This window comes from Ranitomeya variabilis, chromosome 1 (assembly GCF_051348905.1).
Source record: "Ranitomeya variabilis isolate aRanVar5 chromosome 1, aRanVar5.hap1, whole genome shotgun sequence".
In the NCBI taxonomy this organism is placed as follows: Eukaryota; Metazoa; Chordata; class Amphibia; order Anura; family Dendrobatidae; genus Ranitomeya; species Ranitomeya variabilis.
Window position 1 is genome coordinate 711,397,702 of NC_135232.1, and position 17,991 is coordinate 711,415,692.

The 17,991-nt window shown below is 49.1% G+C and overlaps 2 protein-coding genes across 6 annotated transcripts in view; one reads left to right on the forward strand and one right to left on the reverse strand.

Annotated features, from left to right (window-relative positions):
- Positions 1 to 1,158: 1,158 nt before the first annotated feature.
- Positions 1,159 to 16,711, reverse strand: FAM161B (FAM161 centrosomal protein B). 3 transcript variants are annotated; one of them, XM_077267395.1, is made up of 8 exons: positions 16,383 to 16,711; positions 11,850 to 12,280; positions 11,433 to 11,767; positions 9,016 to 9,131; positions 8,053 to 8,220; positions 3,715 to 3,814; positions 3,520 to 3,640; positions 1,159 to 1,521 (listed from the first exon to the last, which is right to left on the reverse strand). In XM_077267395.1, the coding sequence occupies exons 1-7, from the start codon at positions 16,526 to 16,528 to the stop codon at positions 3,524 to 3,526; spliced, it is 1,413 nt and encodes a 470-aa protein (XP_077123510.1). In that variant the 5' UTR covers positions 16,529 to 16,711; the 3' UTR covers positions 1,159 to 1,521; positions 3,520 to 3,523. The 3 variants fall into 3 exon arrangements, with proteins under 3 accessions (XP_077123510.1, XP_077123512.1, XP_077123511.1); XM_077267397.1 differs by having other exon boundaries at positions 11,850 to 12,275; positions 16,383 to 16,517; XM_077267396.1 differs by having other exon boundaries at positions 1,406 to 1,521; positions 3,516 to 3,640; positions 16,383 to 16,687.
- A 110-nt stretch (positions 16,712 to 16,821) lies between these two features.
- Positions 16,822 to 17,991, forward strand: part of COQ6 (coenzyme Q6, monooxygenase) — a 52,101-nt gene continuing 50,931 nt past the window's right edge. For 2 of the 3 annotated variants that reach the window (XR_013216490.1, XM_077267398.1), the window contains exon 1: positions 16,822 to 16,936. The gene's annotated coding sequence lies outside the window, so the exon portion shown is untranslated. The remainder of the gene's footprint in view (positions 16,937 to 17,991) is intronic. The other variant, XM_077267399.1, reaches the window with a different exon arrangement.

Here is a 17,991-nt window from a genome sequence, read left to right on the forward strand (position 1 = left end):
TTGTAATCAGTGTGTATGCATAGACACTGAGTGAGTTTCTGGGATCCAGACAGACTCTTGCATATTTCATCCAGCCACTGAAGTTTCTGGATCGTGATTCATTGGAAAAGCAAAAGAATTGTCAGCGCATCTATGGGAAAAGGTAGTTGAACTGTATAAAACAGGAAAGGGATGCAGAAGCATATTCAAGGAATTGATAATGCCAGTCAGCAGTGTTCAAACTGTGATTAACAAATGGGAAACCAGGGGCTCTGTAAAAACAAAACCACGGTCAGGTAGACCAACAAAAATGTCGTCCACAACTGCCAGGAAAATTGTTCGGGATGCAAAGATGCTTTCATCACCCGATGTTTCTTATATGCTAAATATAGTAACATAGTTAGCAAGGCCGAAAAAAGACTTTTGTCCATCCAGTTCAGGATATATTCCGTCAGAATAAATCCCCAGAACTACGTCCTTCTAAAGAACCTAATAACTGCAAGATACAATATTGTTCTGCTCCAGGAAGACATCCAGGCCTCTCTTGAACCCCATGGCTGAGTTTGCCATCACCACCTCCTCAGGCAGGGAATTCCAGATTCTCACTGCCCTAACAGTAGAGAATCCAAAGTTGGTAGAAAAACCTTCTCTCCTCCAGACGCAGAGAATGCCCCCTTGTGACCGTCACCTTCCTTGGTATAAACAGATCCTCGGAGAGATATTTGTATTGTCCCCTTATATACTTATACATGGTTATTAGATCGCCCCTCAGTCGCCTTTTTTTCTAGACTAAATATAGTAAAAAATAGTAATGCTGAGTGATTGTGTAAATATGCTAATGCTATGTAATCAGTCTCCTCCATAAGAGGACACTATTGACCTTATATCAATAAACACTTGAAATAGATCACTCTGTGTAATGACTCTATCTAAAATGAGATCCACTTTTTGTATTGAAGAACTGAAATAAAATTAACTTTTTGATGATATTCTAATTTTGTCAGAAGCATCTGTACTTTGGTTGGTCAGTCTCACAAACATTAATGGATTCCCCCAGCTTTGCTGCCGTTTGGCCCCTTTACACATCTCATCTCATTAGCAGTCTCATACCAGGAAGGACACGTGAAGCTGTTACTGGCAGCCCAGTACAATTTCTGCTCACGATGGCGGAGACAATTTCCAGTTAAACAATTGTTGCATTTCTTGTTTTTACTAGATAATTTTCCACTCATAAACATTACAAAAAATGCAAACACCAAGGATTGCTTGTATCTGTAGTGCATCACATTAGGGTTATTTGCTGCTTATCTACATTGCCTAAATAGGCAGTCATTTAATGGAGTGGTTTCCACTGGGAATCTGTATCAATGTTGAACAACCCTAATGGCTGACCCTGAGTACAAGCATGAAATGATAAAAAGATGTACAACTAATGGGAAATGACTGGAGGCAAGCGATTCCTCAGTGATGTCCAGTGTCTGAATCGTCCATTCTTCTGCTGGTCAGGTAGATCTTTATCTCCAGAATGTGGACATGGAAACCCTACAGAGAAAAGAGAGTCTGAGATGGCAAACCCACCGCACCACCGTCTGATCCGGCAGCCCACCGAGCCACCGTCTGATCTGGCAGCCCACCGCGCTCCTATTACACCTACTAACCACAGGATCTGTCATTGCCGGCAGGGCTGGGAGACCTCAAGCTGCTTCTTTTTCAACTTTGCCAGTTTGGCTCAGCGCTTTGTATGCGAAAACGTTAATCCTTACGGCTGTAGTAAATCCACCTCTGCGCTTTCCAGTTGGGCACTGCCTTTAAGTTTTTCTTAAATGGACTGTCAGCAGGTGTTTGCTATGTAATCTGACAGCAGCACTATGTATTGGCAGAGAGCCCAATTCCAGCGATGTGTCACTTAGGTTACTGGGTGCTGTAGCTGTGATGCAATCAGTTTTTTTTCTTCAAAGCTGAAAAAGCTGCCCTGCCCACAACACAGCTAACCCCTCCCACACCACAGCTAACCCCGCCCACCCACAGCACAGCTAACCCCGCCCACAGCACATCTGCTTTACCCACAACACATATAACTGACCTCACACCCATCAGGTTCTCAGTGTACGTAGCTATAGACAGTGAGCTGCTCATCATACAAGGGGGTGAAGTCACTCATGTCCTGTCCCAGCAGTGATGAGCTCCTGCTGATAAAACAATCATTACTAGTAACCATCTCGACGGAGGTTGATAAGAGGCACAGTTGAAATCTCTGGTTTAGCCCTGCCTCGTGCTGCTGTCAGATTACATAAAACCTGCTGACAGATTCCCTTTAAGAACTCACCTAATTTATGGTTTTTTGCATTTAAATTTTTTCCTCTCCTATTTTAAAACAACCATAACTTTTCTTTATTTTTTTCCTCTACGTAGTCTGTATGAAGGCATGCTTTTTGGGGGACAAAATGTAGTCTTTACCGCACTACCATTTATTTTACGATATGTAATAAGGGAAAATGGCCAAAAAATTTCAAGTGCAGTAATTTGGAAAAAAAAAATCTCCCGTTGATTTTTGTGTGTGGTTTTCACAGCACTCGCTGTACAGTAAAATGACCACCCGAGTCTCCAGGTCCAGAATTATTGATGCCAAAGTTGTAGAGAAAAATCGTTAGTTTGATTTGAGCTGCCACTTTGTGAGCCCGATCACTTTCATTTCTCCATAAATGGAGCTACATGACTGATTTTTGCATGGCGAGCTGGTGTTTTTGTTAATACCATTCTTAGGTCGACGTGACATTTTCCTTCTTATTGCTTTTTTAATATAGTGCTGCAGCGACCAAAAAAACACAATTCTGGAGTTTTTAATTTTTTTTCCCCTTTAACAGCATTTATGAATTAGAATATATATTTTAATTGGATTTTTTCTACCTTATTTTATTGAAAAACATTCCCCAAAAAAGTGTTTTTCCTTCGCCTGGTGTCAATCAGTACGAATGGCTGACAACTGGCCATACACCGGCTGCATAAAAACAGCCTGCTGTGCACCAAGAGGAGGAGGTCCTCTGCAATCACTATCATTTTCCGTGATGGGAGAGAGGAGGAAACATAGGCCATTGTAATTATTAGCGCTCATGTGACACCACTGTTAAAGCTTTATTGTTAAAGGGGTGATCCGGGTCTACTTCATCATTTACTATGGGTGTAAGAACTAACAGTCAAGTAGTTGCTAACTGGCAGCACTGACTATTGCACCATCTGACTATTGCAAGCTTAGTGCTTAACTATGGGGTCCTGGGTTCAAAGCCCACTACATCTGCAAGGAGTTTTTCTGTTCCCCGTGTTCTCATGGCTTTCCTTCCTTCACACTCCAAAGACACTCAGCCAATGTCGGCCATGCACTGCACCATCCGTCAGCGCTATACTATCCAGCATGACACCTCTTCACTCAGTTTATTCATTACTTGGAAAACTTCTACTGTCCTTATGCCGATATTAGCGGTGTCCCCGGACTCAGACCTCACTGTGACTTCCCCAGGGCTGCCCTCTGCTTTCCTTACTTGCCTTATCAGGATTCTACGTCTTGAAGCCTGCTGCCATGGCCTTCACTCAGACTGTCGTCATTCCACCTGGCGTTTATCAAGGTCTGTGTAGACCCGCGCTCCATGTCTTTGGTGGCACACCCCTAACAAAGACCAAGGAGGTAAAATGGGCTCAAGACAAAAGAAGTCTAATCAAAAGCCTGACAGTACTGCTGACCTTGGTGACTTGCTCAAGGAGATAGGCTCTCGTGCGGACACGCTCCTTCATTGCCTCCAGCTCCAATTTGTATTCCTGACTTCTTCTGTGGTCCGAATGTCTAGATGATAAAACACAAGTTGAAGCTGAATATCTCTCGGTATAATCGTGTATGGAGTGCAGGAGGCAGAGACTTTGTGCCCGATTATTGCTTACATAAAACCTACACAAAAAAGGGAAACCAATGCCCAAGAGAATAAAATATACATATTATTCATTCCAACAAAGAAATATTGACACCCACCAATATTAAAAAGAGAACCAAATGCAGAGTATGCTAGGCATCAGGAAATGCTACAGATCTTTCCTAGATGTAGTGCAAGTGAAGTGCCATGTAGAAATGAGATATTTCCATACCTCGTGTCAGCGTCTTCCAGGGGGATTGTATGAAAAGATGCTACACATGGCGTGGGATCCTTGCTACCAGCACTCTGGGTTCCATAAGTGTTATATTAGATGAATAAATCGGGTCACCTACAGTTACTAATCGCGGCATTGCACTTTAGTTATGAGGCTTATTTTATTACTTGAGTGTTAGATAAATACACTGTTCAAAAATATCAAGGGAACACTTAAACAACAGAATATAACTCCAAGTAAATCAAACTTCTGTGAAATCAAACTGTCCACTTAGGAAGCAACACTGTTTGACAATCAATTTCACATGCTGTTGTGCAACCAGAATAGACAACAGATGGAAATTATTGGCAATTATCAAGACACACTCAATAAAGGAGTGGTTCTGCAGGTGGGGACTACAGACCACATCTCAGTACCAATGCTTTCTGGCTGATGTTTTGGTCACTTATGAATGTTGGTTGTGCTTTCACACTCGTGGTAGCTTGAGACGGACTCTACAACGCACACAAGTGGCTCAGGTAGTGCAGCTCATCCAGGATGGCTCATCAATGCGAGCTGTGGCAAGAAGGTTTGCTGTGTCTGTCAGCATAGTGTCCAGAGGCTGGAGGCGCTACCAGGAGACAGGCCAGTACACCAGGAGATGTGGAGGGGGCCGTAGGAGAGCAACAACCCAGCAGCAGGACCACTACCTCAGCCTTTGTGCAAGGAGGAACAGGATGAGCACTGCCAAAGCCCTGCAAAAAGACCTCCAGCAGGCCACAAATGTGCATGTGTCTGCACAAACCGTTAGAAACCGACTCTATGAGGATGGTCTGAGTGCCCGACGTCCACAGATGGGGGTTGTGCTCACAGCCCAACACCGTGCAGGACGCTTGGCATTTTCCACAGAACACCAGGATTGGCAAAATCGCCACTGGCGCTCTGTGCTCTTCACAGATGAAAGCAAGTTCACACTGAGCACATGTAACAGACGTGACAGAGTCTGGAGACGCCGTGGAGAGCGATCTGCCTGCAACATCCTTCAGCATGACCAGTTTGGCTGTGGGTCAGTAATGGTGTGGGGTGGCATTTCTTTAGAGGGCCGCACAGCCCTCCATGTGCTCACCAGAGGTAGCTTGACTGCCATTGGGTACCGAGATGAGATCCTCAGACCCCTTGTGAGACCATATGCTGGTGCAGTTGGCCCTGGGTTCCTCCTAATGCAGGACAATGCCAGACCTCATGTGGCTGGAGTGTGTCAGCAGTTCCTGCAAGGCATTGAAAATATGGACTGGCCTGCCCATTCCCCAGACCTGAATCCGATTGAACACATCTGGGACATCATGTCTCGCACCATCCACCAACGTCACATTGCACCACAGACTGTCCAGGAGATGGCGGATGCTTTAGTCCAGGTGTAGGAGATCCCTCAGGAGACCATCCGCCGCCTCATCATTAGCATGCCCAGTCATTGTAGGGAGGTCATACGGGCACGTGGAGGCCACACACACTACTGAGCATCATTTCCTTGTCTTGAGGCATTTCCACTGAAGTTGGATCAGCCTGTAACTTCATTTTCTACTTTGATTTTGAGCATCATTCCAACTCCAGACCTCCCTGGGATATTAGTTGTGATTTACATTGATCATTTTTAGGTTTTATTGTTCTCAACACATTCCACTATGTAATGAATAAAGATTTACAACTGGAATATTTCATTCAGTGATATCTAGGATGTGGGATTTTAGTGTTCCCTTTATTTTTTGAGCAGTGTATATATCGGGTCACCTACAGTTACTAATCCCGGCATTGCACTTTAGTTATAAGGCTTAATCTATTACATGAGTGTTATATTAGATGAATACATCGGATCACGTAGTTACTAATCCCAACACTGCACTTTCTTTCACCACATAACGCTGATTCACTTGAGGACTCTGTGCCTTTTCTATCCCTTACAGACCACTTGATCTTATTCTTCAGACTAACTTCTATTATGGATTATCAGCATTATTTATTGTTCAGTTTGTGGGATGAATTCATTGTTTTCTTGAATACTTTTTTTTGCCCTGCATTCTACCTACAGCAGGGATGTCAAACTCAAATACACAGAGAGACAAAATTAAAAACTTGGACAAAGTCGCTGGCCAACCTTGATATTTATTAAAACAATGTCTACAACGGAGGGCGTTTTTCCTTATCAACAAATATAAGTATGTCATATGTTGTGAAGGGGTTAAAGGAGTTGTCTGGTGTAAAATGACAAGTCTGCAGTCACTCTGTGTGACTGCAGACTTGTGAATCCTCCCAGCGCACACTGCTCGCTGTGAGGATTCTCCGAAGTCAGTGCCGTAAACAGCAGTCACATGACTGCAAGTATGCGATATGCAAACTCCTGGCCAGAATCTGACTAGTCTTGTTTTACCATGCTCAACATTAGTATATTACACGAGGCCGGAAACAGTTTAGTCAGGTTCTCTCCAGGAGTTTGCATATCGCAGACTTGCACTCACGTGACCGCTGTTCCCGCTACTGACATCGGAGAATCCTCACAGCGAGCAGTGTGCGCTGGGAGGATTCACAAGTCTGCAGTCACATGGAGGGAGTCAAGATGAAATGGTGCCTCCCAGGTACGACACCAGGGAAATGCCACTACCTCTTCAAGTCACAACTCCACACTCACTACTTGCTGCAGGGGTGGGTGACCTTGCAGGGAAGAGTACCAGATTCCGGCACTTTCCTACTGTAGTATGCTTTGCTACAGAATGTGTATATGGGGGAGAATGGGGTCTTTTTCTGATGCCTTTTAAGATGGCAAATTTTGAATCTTGAAGAAAACAAGTAAAATTTAAGCACACTAGCAATTCGACAAGACTGACATCAAAAGCTTCAATAATGTAGCAAAGGAAAAAACAAGTGGTATGGAATGAAAATGTAAGCAAAGCTACAGTACTGTAATGTTCAGCCCAGGAGAGCAGTACGTGCGGTGAATCCCTGCTGTGTTTCTGAATGGCACAGGAGCAAGTACAATTCTCCCACCCCTTCCTCCCGCAGAAGCACGCTGCCACCAATGGGGCTTTATCATGTACAGAAGAAAGGTCTTCTCTATTCTTACACAGAAGCATCTCTTGTCTGGTCACCTGTTAGGACTTCTCTTTTCTGGTTGGACATTTCAGTAGGCGGTCTGGAGAAGTGCCGGCAAGTAACATTACATTCACTGTGCACAGGGCACTTGCTTGTCTCTGACGCAGCTCCTTAAGGCTGCAGGACAGGGGTGGGAGGGCTGCCTTCCCCGCGGGCCAAATGTTATCAGTTTGCGGGCCAGATTTGCATGAGTTTGACTCTTGTGACCTATGTTATTTATTTTTGAACAGCATTTTTTTTTTAAATATCGACATGGAGTTTTTTCCTATGCATTGAAATATGTCATTTATACATAGCACTTCACTTGCACTACATCTAGGAAAGATCTATACCACTTTTTGAGTGACCAGGCATACTCTGCATTTGGTTCTCTTTTTTGATATTTATGTGTGTCAATTTTTGTTGTTTAAATTAATAAAGTATTTATTTTATTCTATTGGACATTGGCTTCCCTTTTTCTTGTATTTTTGAGCTGCCCATATTATATTACTTTTGGGCTGTATTTAAGATTTTTATTGCTTACATAATTTAGGGCAACAAGACTACACCTAGTTTAGTGCAGTGTGTCCTAAGGAACTAATGTGTCAGGTAAGTGGGTGGTCAGCAGGACCAGGCCGAGTGGAGAAAGAAAGGTTGTGGTACCTGTGAGCTAAGGTGAGGCCCGATCTATTGTAAATCCTGCTCTCCTACATCAGACCGCTCAAGGAACCTCCCAAGTTCTGGTGAAAGCTGCCATTCTCTGTGGACTTACATGGCAGCCAGGCTGGAGTTGTGTAACTCCAGCAACCTTGATAACACATCACCCACATTACTTACCTCTTCTGTTTCAGGTTCTCGTCTTTACATTCCGCTAAAGGCTTGTGTGAATCCAGTGCTCTAGCCCGTCTGGACACGTTGTTCTGCATTGCCAGAGATTTCTGCTGATGCTCAAGAAGCCACTTTTCTCTCTCGGTGGCCTGTTTATCCCTATCCTGTACAGAAGATCTGCAAGAAAGTGAGTCTGTGGACTGCATGCATTATAAAATATAGGGTAGCAAGCCCCCCTGTTCCAAGAGTTACCCATCATAGTGGTGGCATTTTGCTAGGATCATTGGGTGTATGTTACTTCCCAGGTCCCCAATGATCCGTAGGTGGATGCTTAGGCTCTAGTCACATCTGCTTTAAAGATTGCTTTGTAAACTGAAACCACATAGTGCCGGACCTGTCCATTTCACAGACATGTGCCTTGTTTACAGCGCTATTTAACCTGTAAAAATCCTAAAGGAAAGGCATGTCCTTATTCTTTGTCCTGGTGACGTACATGAATTTCTAGGTTTTAATCCAACGTATAGTGTAAAACCCCTAAAACTTTCCTATGAAAAATGAAAGCCTGTTCTTGAGAAAGCGTGCATGGACAGGAGACTACCGTAGGCCATTCTGGAGCATTACCCCGCGAGAACTTGTTATATGGTAGAATAAAACAGTATGACAAGTGTCACAGATTGTTATCCTGCACCGCTGCTTGCACGTCACTGAGCACCACAACAGAGTCTCAGCCGCGGAGTCAGAAATGCTGATCTCTGGAAGACCGTGTGAGAACGTTGTATCTAAAGAAAGGAATCCATCGGAACTATGCTACCAAACTCCAGACCTCACAGGGAACATCCGCACTGAGAACCATCATATCCAGGAAATAAACATACAATGGGCTCCAGCTGCCAGGTGGGACAGTATTTTGTGGTGTTCTCACGATCTGAACTGGTGAGACAAGGGTTGGTTTCCCATAGAACTTTTCATTACCTGATGGCCATTTCCCGCCTCTTGGTGCAATCCGTAATGTAAACTGGAAGAGTGTTGGCTGATAAGCTGGAAAGACTCGCCAGCAATCTGCGAGGAGGCGCCTCCATGGAGGTTTTCTGCAGGAACAGTAACACATGACACATTCCACACAAACTCAGGTCCTCAGATGATCAATCCACTGAATCTTAAAGAAGCATTCGCATCAAAATTTGTATCCTCTTAATATACTGCAGTCATCATAATATAGGGCAATGAACACTTAAAATTGCTCATTTTGCCTTTACATAGTTAATTCTCTTTTTTTTATTAGGTCTATGATATCATGTGATTAAAAACTGATTAACAGAATCCTTCTAAATTCTATGTAGAAACATTTAGGGTACCGTCTCACAGTGGCACTTTGGTCGCTACGACGGCACGATCCGTGACGCTCCACCGTCGCTCCAATATCGCTCCAGCATCGTAGACAGCGGTCACACTTTGCAATGCACGACGCTGGAGCGATAATTTCATGACGTATTTGCGATGTAGAAGCCGTTGGTTACTGTGCGCACATCGTATACAACCTTTGTTACACGATGCGATCATGCCGCCACAGCGGGACACTAGACGATGAAAGAAAGTTTCAAACGATCTGCTATGATGTACGATTCTCAGCGGGGTCCCTGATCGCAGTAGCGTGTCAGACACAGCGATATCGTATGGATATCGCTGGAACGTCACGGATCGTGCCGTCGTAGCGACCAAAGTGCCACTGTGAGACGGTACCCTAAGTCTCTTTCCTCTGCATGAGTGATCACTCATTGCAAAAGTCCCTGGCATGGGGAGGAGTGGAGCAGCTGGGTCCGGAGATGAGGAGAGAGTTATTTGGATCAGTATCCCACAGCACTCGTCCTCACCTCCCATGTATCATGTGGATCAGTATCCTGCAGCGCTCATCCTCACCTCCCATGTATCTCATGCGAATCAGTATCCTGCAGCGCTCGTCCTCACCTCCCATGTATCTCATGTGGATCAGTATCCTGCAGCGCTCATCCTCACCTCCCATGTATCACATGTGGATCAGTATCCTGCAGCGCTCGTCCTCACCTCCCATGTATCTCATGTGGATCAGTGTCCTGCAGCGCTCGTCCTCACCTCCCATGTGTCTCATGTGGATCAGTATCCTGCAGCGCTCGTCCTCACCTCCCATGTATCTCATGTGAATCAGTATCCTGCAGCGCTCATCCTCACCTCCCATGTGTCTCGTGTGGATCAGTATCCTGCAGCGCTCGTCCTCACCTCCCATGTATCTCATGTGGATCAGTGTCCTGCAGCTCTTGTCCTCACCTCCCATGTGTCTATGTGGATCAGTATCCTGCAGCGCTCGTCCTCACCTCTCATGTATCTCATTTGAATCAGTATCTTGCAGCGCTCATCCTCACCTCCCATGTGTCTCATGTGGATCAGTATCCTGCAGCGCTCATCCTCACCTCCCATGTATCTCATGTGGATCAGTATCCTGCAGCGCTCGTCCTCACCTCCCATTTATCTCATGTGGATCAGTATCCTGCAGAGCTCGTCCTCACCTCCCATGTATCTCATGTGGATCAGTATCCTGCAGAGCTCGTCCTCACCTCCCATGTATCTCATGTGGATCAGTATCCTGCAGCGCTCATCCTCACCTCCCATGTATCTCATGTGGATCAGTATCCTGCAGCGCTCATCCTCACCTCCCATGTATCTCATGCGAATCAGTATCCTGCAGCGCTCGTCCTCACCTCCCATGTATCTCATGTGGATCAGTATCCTGCAGCGCTCATCCTCACCTACCATGTATCACATGTGGATCAGTATCCTGCAGCGCCCATCCTCACCTCCCATGTATCTCATGTGAATCAGTATCCTGCAGCACTCATCCTCACCTCCCATGTATCACATGTGGATCAGTATCCTGCAGAGCTCGTCCTCACCTCCCATGTATCTCATGTGGATCAGTGTCCTGCAGAGCTCGTCCTCACCTCCCATGTATCTCATGTGGATCAGTATCCTGCAGAGCTCGTCCTCACCTCTCATCTATCTCATGTGAATCAGTATCCTGCAGCGCTCATCCTCACCTCCCATGTGTCTCATGTGGATCAGTATCCTGCAGCGCTCATCCTCACCTCCCATGTATCTCATGTGGATCAGTATCCTGCAGCGCTCGTCCTCACCTCCCATTTATCTCATGTGGATCAGTATCCTGCAGAGCTCGTCCTCACCTCCCATGTATCTCATGTGGATCAGTATCCTGCAGCGCTCATCCTCACCTCCCATGTATCACATGTGGATCAGTATCCTGCAGCGCCCATCCTCACCTCCCATGTATCTCATGTGAATCAGTATCCGTTATGTATGGAGGCCATGTTGCAGACCCACCACCCACCGGCGGTTCTTACCTGGACATCATGCAATCTGCTGCGTCTCTTGGAGCGGAGACTGGCTGTGCGCAGATTGAAAGGCTTTGTCTCGGTCTGTTCTTGCATTCTCTGATTTTTCAAACAGCTTTTTTGGAAATTGCGATGCAGCCTCTGGAAGTCAGGGGCACAAGAGTTTATCTGGGGCTTGAATGTCAGGTTTTGCTGTAAGAAGGCCAGGTGCTGCTGCTTGGTTCTCCATGAAGCTCTGGATTGTGGGTCCCGGGTGTCTCGGCTGAGTGGGACTGGGGCTGACGAACTCTCCAGCAGCTTCTTTGCTCGTATATGACCGTTAATCTTTTGTAAGATTTTTGCCTCTATGAAGAAAAAAACAAATCAATCAGGACTATGTTGATCCTAGAGGCCTAAGCTTGGTCCTATCCCTACTGCACTATTCACCTCTGAGCCCATCACTGATAGTGGGGTCTAAAACAGATTTGAGGATGGGCCTCTTTCTGCTTGGCACATCGGTGGTGAAGGCACTTGCCACTTGTCGTCTCTTGTCTTGTACCAGGAGTTGGAATGGCTTCTGCATGGACAGAAGATGATGGCTCCTTCTCTGGATGCCAGTTTTCCGTCTCTTTTCATTCTGCTCCATTATCTCCTTGTACATAGGTAGGAAGACGTGAGCAGGTGCTGGCCGGGCACGGAACTGCTTCAAACATTCAGCGTCATCGGCACTCTGCCCGTCCTGCAGATCTTCCCAGGCCTGAGGCTGGAGCATCTTCCTTTTCTCCGCTTCACGCAGCATCATTTGGAAAGGTTGGGGAACAGTGAACTCAGGCACTTTACTGAAGATGTTGGCCTTTTGTTTGGAAGCTGGCTCTGCACTAGAAGAAGACAAGTCAGTAAGGATGAAAGAGTACATACTCGGAACTGTGGGGGAGGGGGTCTCAGGAGAATATAGAATCCATGGAATCAATGCTGCTACAAAAATAAATAGCCCTATAATCAGCTGCCATACCTTGTACATGGTGCAGAGGACTCTACTCATCCTATAGCTCCTTTTCCTTATGTTACCTGTCATCCCAATGTGGCTTCTTACTTAAAGGGGTTGTCCACTACGAGGACAACCCCTACTTGATCTAACTGTTCAGCCTCGATAAAATAATGAAGCCTAGAATAAAGCCTATATTCGCCTCCCATGCCAACATCGTTTCAGTAGTGTTGGCACTTGCGGTTCCAGGTCCGCCGTACGGTTGTTGTGACATGGGACCCTGGCGTCCAATCAGCGCTGACGTCACTGTCCTCACCTTCAGACAAATCGAACATGAGCAGTATGTCCGGGCTGCAGCTGATCCCTCCCTGACTTCCTCCTCAAATCGACAGCAGAAAGGAACAGTGACCTCAACGCTGATTGGGCGCTGGAGTCATGTGTCACAACAACAGTACGGGAGCCCCAGGAGAACGGTGCCAGCGCGGGAGGAGAGTATACGATTTTTTATTTTATCGGGGCCAAGTCGCGAGGTATGATAAGTTGTCCAAGTACACAAAAACAGACCTTTATTAAGCACGTGCTTGATAAAGGTCTGTTGACCGAAACGTCGCTACAGGAGGCAGAATAAATGTAAGCTCCTATTTTTTCACCATCCATTGTGGCGCTGTCTCTGTTTTTTGTGGTCTTGGTACTGTCCGGGATGGGCTCCCTGGTTTTGGACGTGCGCCCTTGTGTCCGCTGAGAGCTTCAATCTTTATATAAAAGGGTGCGGTTTTTACTTTCTTTTGTTTTGACTCTGATGGTTTATAAGTTGTCCAAGTAGTCCCCCTCTTTCTCCTACAGCTTCCTCCCATCCTTAACCCTTTCCCCTCCAGGTTCTGCCCATGTCCTCCCCCTTTCTCCTCCAGGTTCCTCCCGTCCTTAACCCTTTCTCCTCCAGGTTCTGCCCATGTCCTCCCCCTTTCTCCTCCAGGATCCTCCCTTGTCCTCAATCTTTCTTCTCCAGGCTCCTCCCTTGTCCTGTCCCTCTTTCTTCTCCAGGCTCCTCCCTTGTCCTGTCCCTCTTTCTCCTCCATGTTACTCCTCTGTCCTCACCCTCTTTCTCTCCCAGGTTCCCCTGCTGTCCTCCCCCTTTCTCCTCCAGGTTCCTCCCCTATACCCCTCCCCTTTTCTCCTTCATGTTCCCTCCCTCCTCTTTCTACTCTGGGTTCCTCCCTCATCATTTTTCTCCACCCCGTTTTTTCTCCAGGTTCCTCCCCTCCGTTTCTCCTCCAGATTTTCCCCGTCATCTCCCCCTTTCTCCTCCATGTTCCTCCCCCTCTTTTTCTCCTCCGGGTTCCTCCAATGTCCTCCCCCTCTTTCTCATCCAGGTTCCTGCCCTGTCCTCCCTTTCTCCTCCAGGTTGCTCCCCTGCCCTCCCCCTCCTTCTCCTCCAGGTTGCTCCCCTGTCCTCTCCTTTCTCCTCCAGGTTGCTGCCATGTCCTCCCCCAGGTTGCTCCCCTGTCCTCCCCTTCTTTCTCCTCCAGGTTCCTCCCCCTTTCTCCTCCGGGTTCCTCCAATGTCCTTCCCCCTCTAGGTTCCTCCCCTGTCCCCCCCCCCTCTTTCTCCTCCAGGTTGCCCCCCTGTCCTCCCCTCTTTCTCCTCCAGGTTCCTCTCCCCCTTTCTCCTCCAGGTTGCTCCCCTGTCCTCCCCCTCTTTCTCCTCCAGATTGCTCCCCTGTCCTCCCCATCTTTCTCCTCCAGGTTGCTCCCCTGTCCTCCCCTTCTTTCTCTTCCAGGTTCCTCCCCTGCCCTCCCCCTTTCTCCTCCAGGTTGTACCCCTGCTTGCTTCAGTGTCCTCCCCTTATTTCTCCTCCAGGTTGCTCTCCTGCCCTCCCTCTCATACAAGGAGGGATAATTGTGATATTGTGTAAGCACTGCACTGAAGAAGGATAGTCCAGTTCCAGGTAAAAAAAAATAAAAACATTTATGGAACTACACGTTTCAGCTATTTGATAAAGGGAACGGACTGTCCCTGAAACGCGTAGTTCAATAAATCCTTTTTTTTAACCTGGAATCAGACTCTCCTCCTTCACAGCGGTGCACATATTACATTGCAATCCTACCTTCTTGGTTTATATCAAACATAGTGAACGGGCGATCGGTGCAGCAGCCCAGGTTGAGTTCCTGTAAGCTAGCTCAACCTCACCAGGTAAGCAGTGGTGAAATCCTGAGGATGTGGTGTGTCAACTGAAATAGATTCACACATGGAGCACTTTTGTTCTTTTTTGTTACCCCTCCTCCAGGCTCCCCTGTCCTCCACCTCTTTCTCCTTCAGGTTCACCCATCTCCTCCAGGCTTGCCTGTCCTCCACCTTTTTCTCCTCCAGGCTCCCCCTTCAGCCCTCTCCTCCAAGGGTTCCCCGGTCAGCCTTCTCCTCCAGGGGTCCCCCCGTCAGCCTTCTCCTCCAGGGGTCCCCCCGTCAGCCTTCTCCTCCAGGGGTCCCCCCGTCAGCCTTCTCCTCCAGGGGTCCCCCCGTCAGCCTTCTCCTCCAGGGGTCCCCCCGTCAGCCTTCTCCTCCAGGGGTCCCCCCGTCAGCCTTCTCCTCCAGGGGTCCCCCCGTCAGCCTTCTCCTCCAGGGGTCCCCCCGTCAGCCTTCTCCTCCAGGGGTCCCCCCGTCAGCCTTCTCCTCCAGGGGTCCCCCCGTCAGCCTTCCCCTCCAGGGGTCCCCCCGTCAGCCTTCTCCTCCAGGGGTCCCCCCGTCAGCCTTCCCCTCCAGGGGTCCCCCCGTCAGCCTTCTCCTCCAGGGGTCCCCCCGTCAGCCTTCTCCTCCAGGGGTCCCCCCGTCAGCCTTCTCCTCCAGGGGTCCCCCCGTCAGCCTTCTCCTCCAGGGGTCCCCCCGTCAGCCTTCTCCTCCAGGGGTCCCCCCGTCAGCCTTCTCCTCCAGGGGTCCCCCCGTCAGCCTTCTCCTCCAGGGGTCCCCCCGTCAGCCTTCTCCTCCAGGGGTCCCCCCGTCAGCCTTCTCCTCCAGGGGTCCCCCCGTCAGCCTTCTCCTCCAGGGGTCCCCCCGTCAGCCTTCTCCTCCAGGGGTCCCCCCGTCAGCCTTCTCCTCCAGGGGTCCCCCCGTCAGCCTTCTCCTCCAGGGGTCCCCCCGTCAGCCTTCTCCTCCAGGGGTCCCCCCGTCAGCCTTCTCCTCCAGGGGTCCCCCCGTCAGCCTTCTCCTCCAGGGGTCCCTCCGTCAGCCTTCTCCTCCAGGGGTCCCCCCGTCAGCCTTCTCCTCCAGGGGTCCCTCCGTCAGCCTTCTCCTCCAGGGGTCCCCCGTCAGCCTTCTCCTACAGGGGTCCCCCGTCAGCCTTCTCCTACAGGGGTCCCTCCGTCAGCCTTCTCCTACAGGGGTCCCCCGTCAGCCTTCTCCTACAGGGGTCCCCCGTCAGCCTTCTCCTACAGGGGTCCCCCGTCAGCCTTCTCCTACAGGGGTCCCCCGTCAGCCTTCTCCTACAGGGGTCTCCCGGTCAGCCTTCTCCTCCAGGGGTCCCCCCGTCAGCCTTCTCCTCTGGGCCCCCTCCTCCAATAACATGGCTTCCAAAATTACCTGACCTCATCCCAAGTGAAACAGTTTGAGCTGGAGTGAAGGCAAAGTAGCCCCCAAGTGCTCAGCACCTCTGCGAATTCCCCCAGGACCACCATTCCAGGTGCTGACCTGAAGAAGCTGCAGAGAGGACGGCTGGGGACAGCGGTCATCAGAGGGGGACACAGTGAGGAATCTCAGGTGTCACATAGTCGGGGTTATGGTCCAAATGTTTCTATCCTTCATAGGTGGAATCAGAATAAGCGGCTTCTGGCAGCATCTGGGCCGCTCGTCTTTGGGGGCACAGCCGGATTATAGGGTGCATTGCTGTCAGATTCCGGTTTCCAGCTGTGCCAGGATGTCCCCATTGTCCCCTCCAGTCATGAGCCGCCATCTCCCTCAGCTCCGCAGGGATGTGCTGCAGTCCCCCGGACACTGAGGTTACTCACCTCCCGGTCACAACCGGCCCGTTCCAGGCTTCATTCAGACATGCCGGCTCCTGCAGGACGAGGCTGCTCCTTATCTTCAGCCCTTGCATCATCGCCATCACCTCCTCCTCCGCTAGCTGCTCATCTGGCTCCTGACTCCAGGCCATGGCGGAGCCTACAGAGGCGCGCACACAGCACAGGTCACCGCGCAACACTGGCAGCCAAGGTGGGCAGCCCTCCTCAGAGCCGGACCCTCACCCGTCCTGTCCGAGTGCTGCAGTAATATGTTGTGTGTGTTACATACTGTCAAGCCACGCCCCCCGAACGCTTGGTTAGGAACGCGTTACTATGGAAATTCACATCCTTGCACAAAGATTGGCTGCACAAGTCTACATTGTGCATGACGTCCGGCTCCGCCTACCAGTAACCCCGCCCACTACAGCGTTATGCGAAAAATGATCGGGTTCGGGAAAGGCTGTCACGTGATCCGAGCTCCTCCCTATAATTATAGCGACCGCTAGAGAGTGACGTCATTGAGTGCGACCGCGTAGTGCGAATAGTGGAGTCTTGTGTAGGTTGGTACGGTGGCTTGGGTGCTCCAGATGGAATTGTTCAGAGGAGCGGGGCAGTAGAGTAGTGAAGGGTAGCAGAGCGGGGCAGTGAGAGGGAGCTGAACAGTGAGGAGAAGCAGAGAGCGGGGCAGTGAGAGGGAGCTGAACAGTGAGGAGAAGCAGAGAGTGAGGGAGAGCGGGGCAGTGAGGCCTAACCCATCACACACTCACATGTACCCTGGAGACCATAAATCCATCATACACGCATGTACCCTGGAGACGCAAAACAAACACACACATACCCTGGAGACCCCAAACCCATCACTTACATGAACCTTGGAGACCCCAAACCCAACACACACATGTACCCTGGAGACCATAAATCCATCACACGCATGTACCCTGGAGACCCCAAACCCATCCAACACACATGTACCTTGGAGATCACAAACACACTTACCTGCAGACCCTAAACCCATCACACACACGTACCCTAGAGACTCCAAACTCATCACACACACAAGTACCTTGGAGACCCCAAACCCATGAAACACACGTGCCCTGGTGACCCCAAACTCATCAAACATACCCTGGAGACCCAAACCCATCAAACACTCACACGTACCCTGGAGACCTCAAACACACACACACATACCCTGGAGACCCCAAACCCATCGCTTACATGAACCTTGGAGACCCCAAACCCATCGCACACATACACCCTGGAGACCCCAAACCCATCAAACACGCGTACCCTGGAGACTCCAAACCCAACACACACTCACATGTACCCTGGAGACCATAAATCCATCACACACGCATGTACCCTGGAGACCCCAAACACTCACACGTACCCTAGAGACCCCAAACCCATCACTTAATGAACCTTGGAGACCCCAAACCCATCAAACACACGTACCCTAGAGACCCCCAAACACTCACGTGTACCCTGGAGACCCCAAACCCATCAAACACACACGTACCCTGGAGACCCCAAACCCATCACTTAATGAACCTTGGAGACCCCAAACCCATCATACACACGTACCCTGGAGACCCCAAACCCATCATACACACGT

What these genes read in the sequence shown, in the direction of transcription:
- FAM161B (XM_077267395.1), bottom strand. Translation starts at nt 16,528, where the DNA reads ATGGCCTGGAGTCAGGAGCCAGATGAGCAGCTAGCGGAGGAGGAGGTG. An exon ending in GCAGATTGCATGATGTCCAG is followed by an intron (nt 9,132 to 11,432) that starts GTAAGAACCGCC and finishes CTGTTCCTGCAG; the next exon opens with AAAACCTCCATGGAGGCGCC. An exon ending in TCCTTGAGCAAGTCACCAAG is followed by an intron (nt 3,641 to 3,714) that starts GTCAGCAGTACT and finishes GGTCTTTGTTAG; the next exon opens with GGGTGTGCCACCAAAGACAT.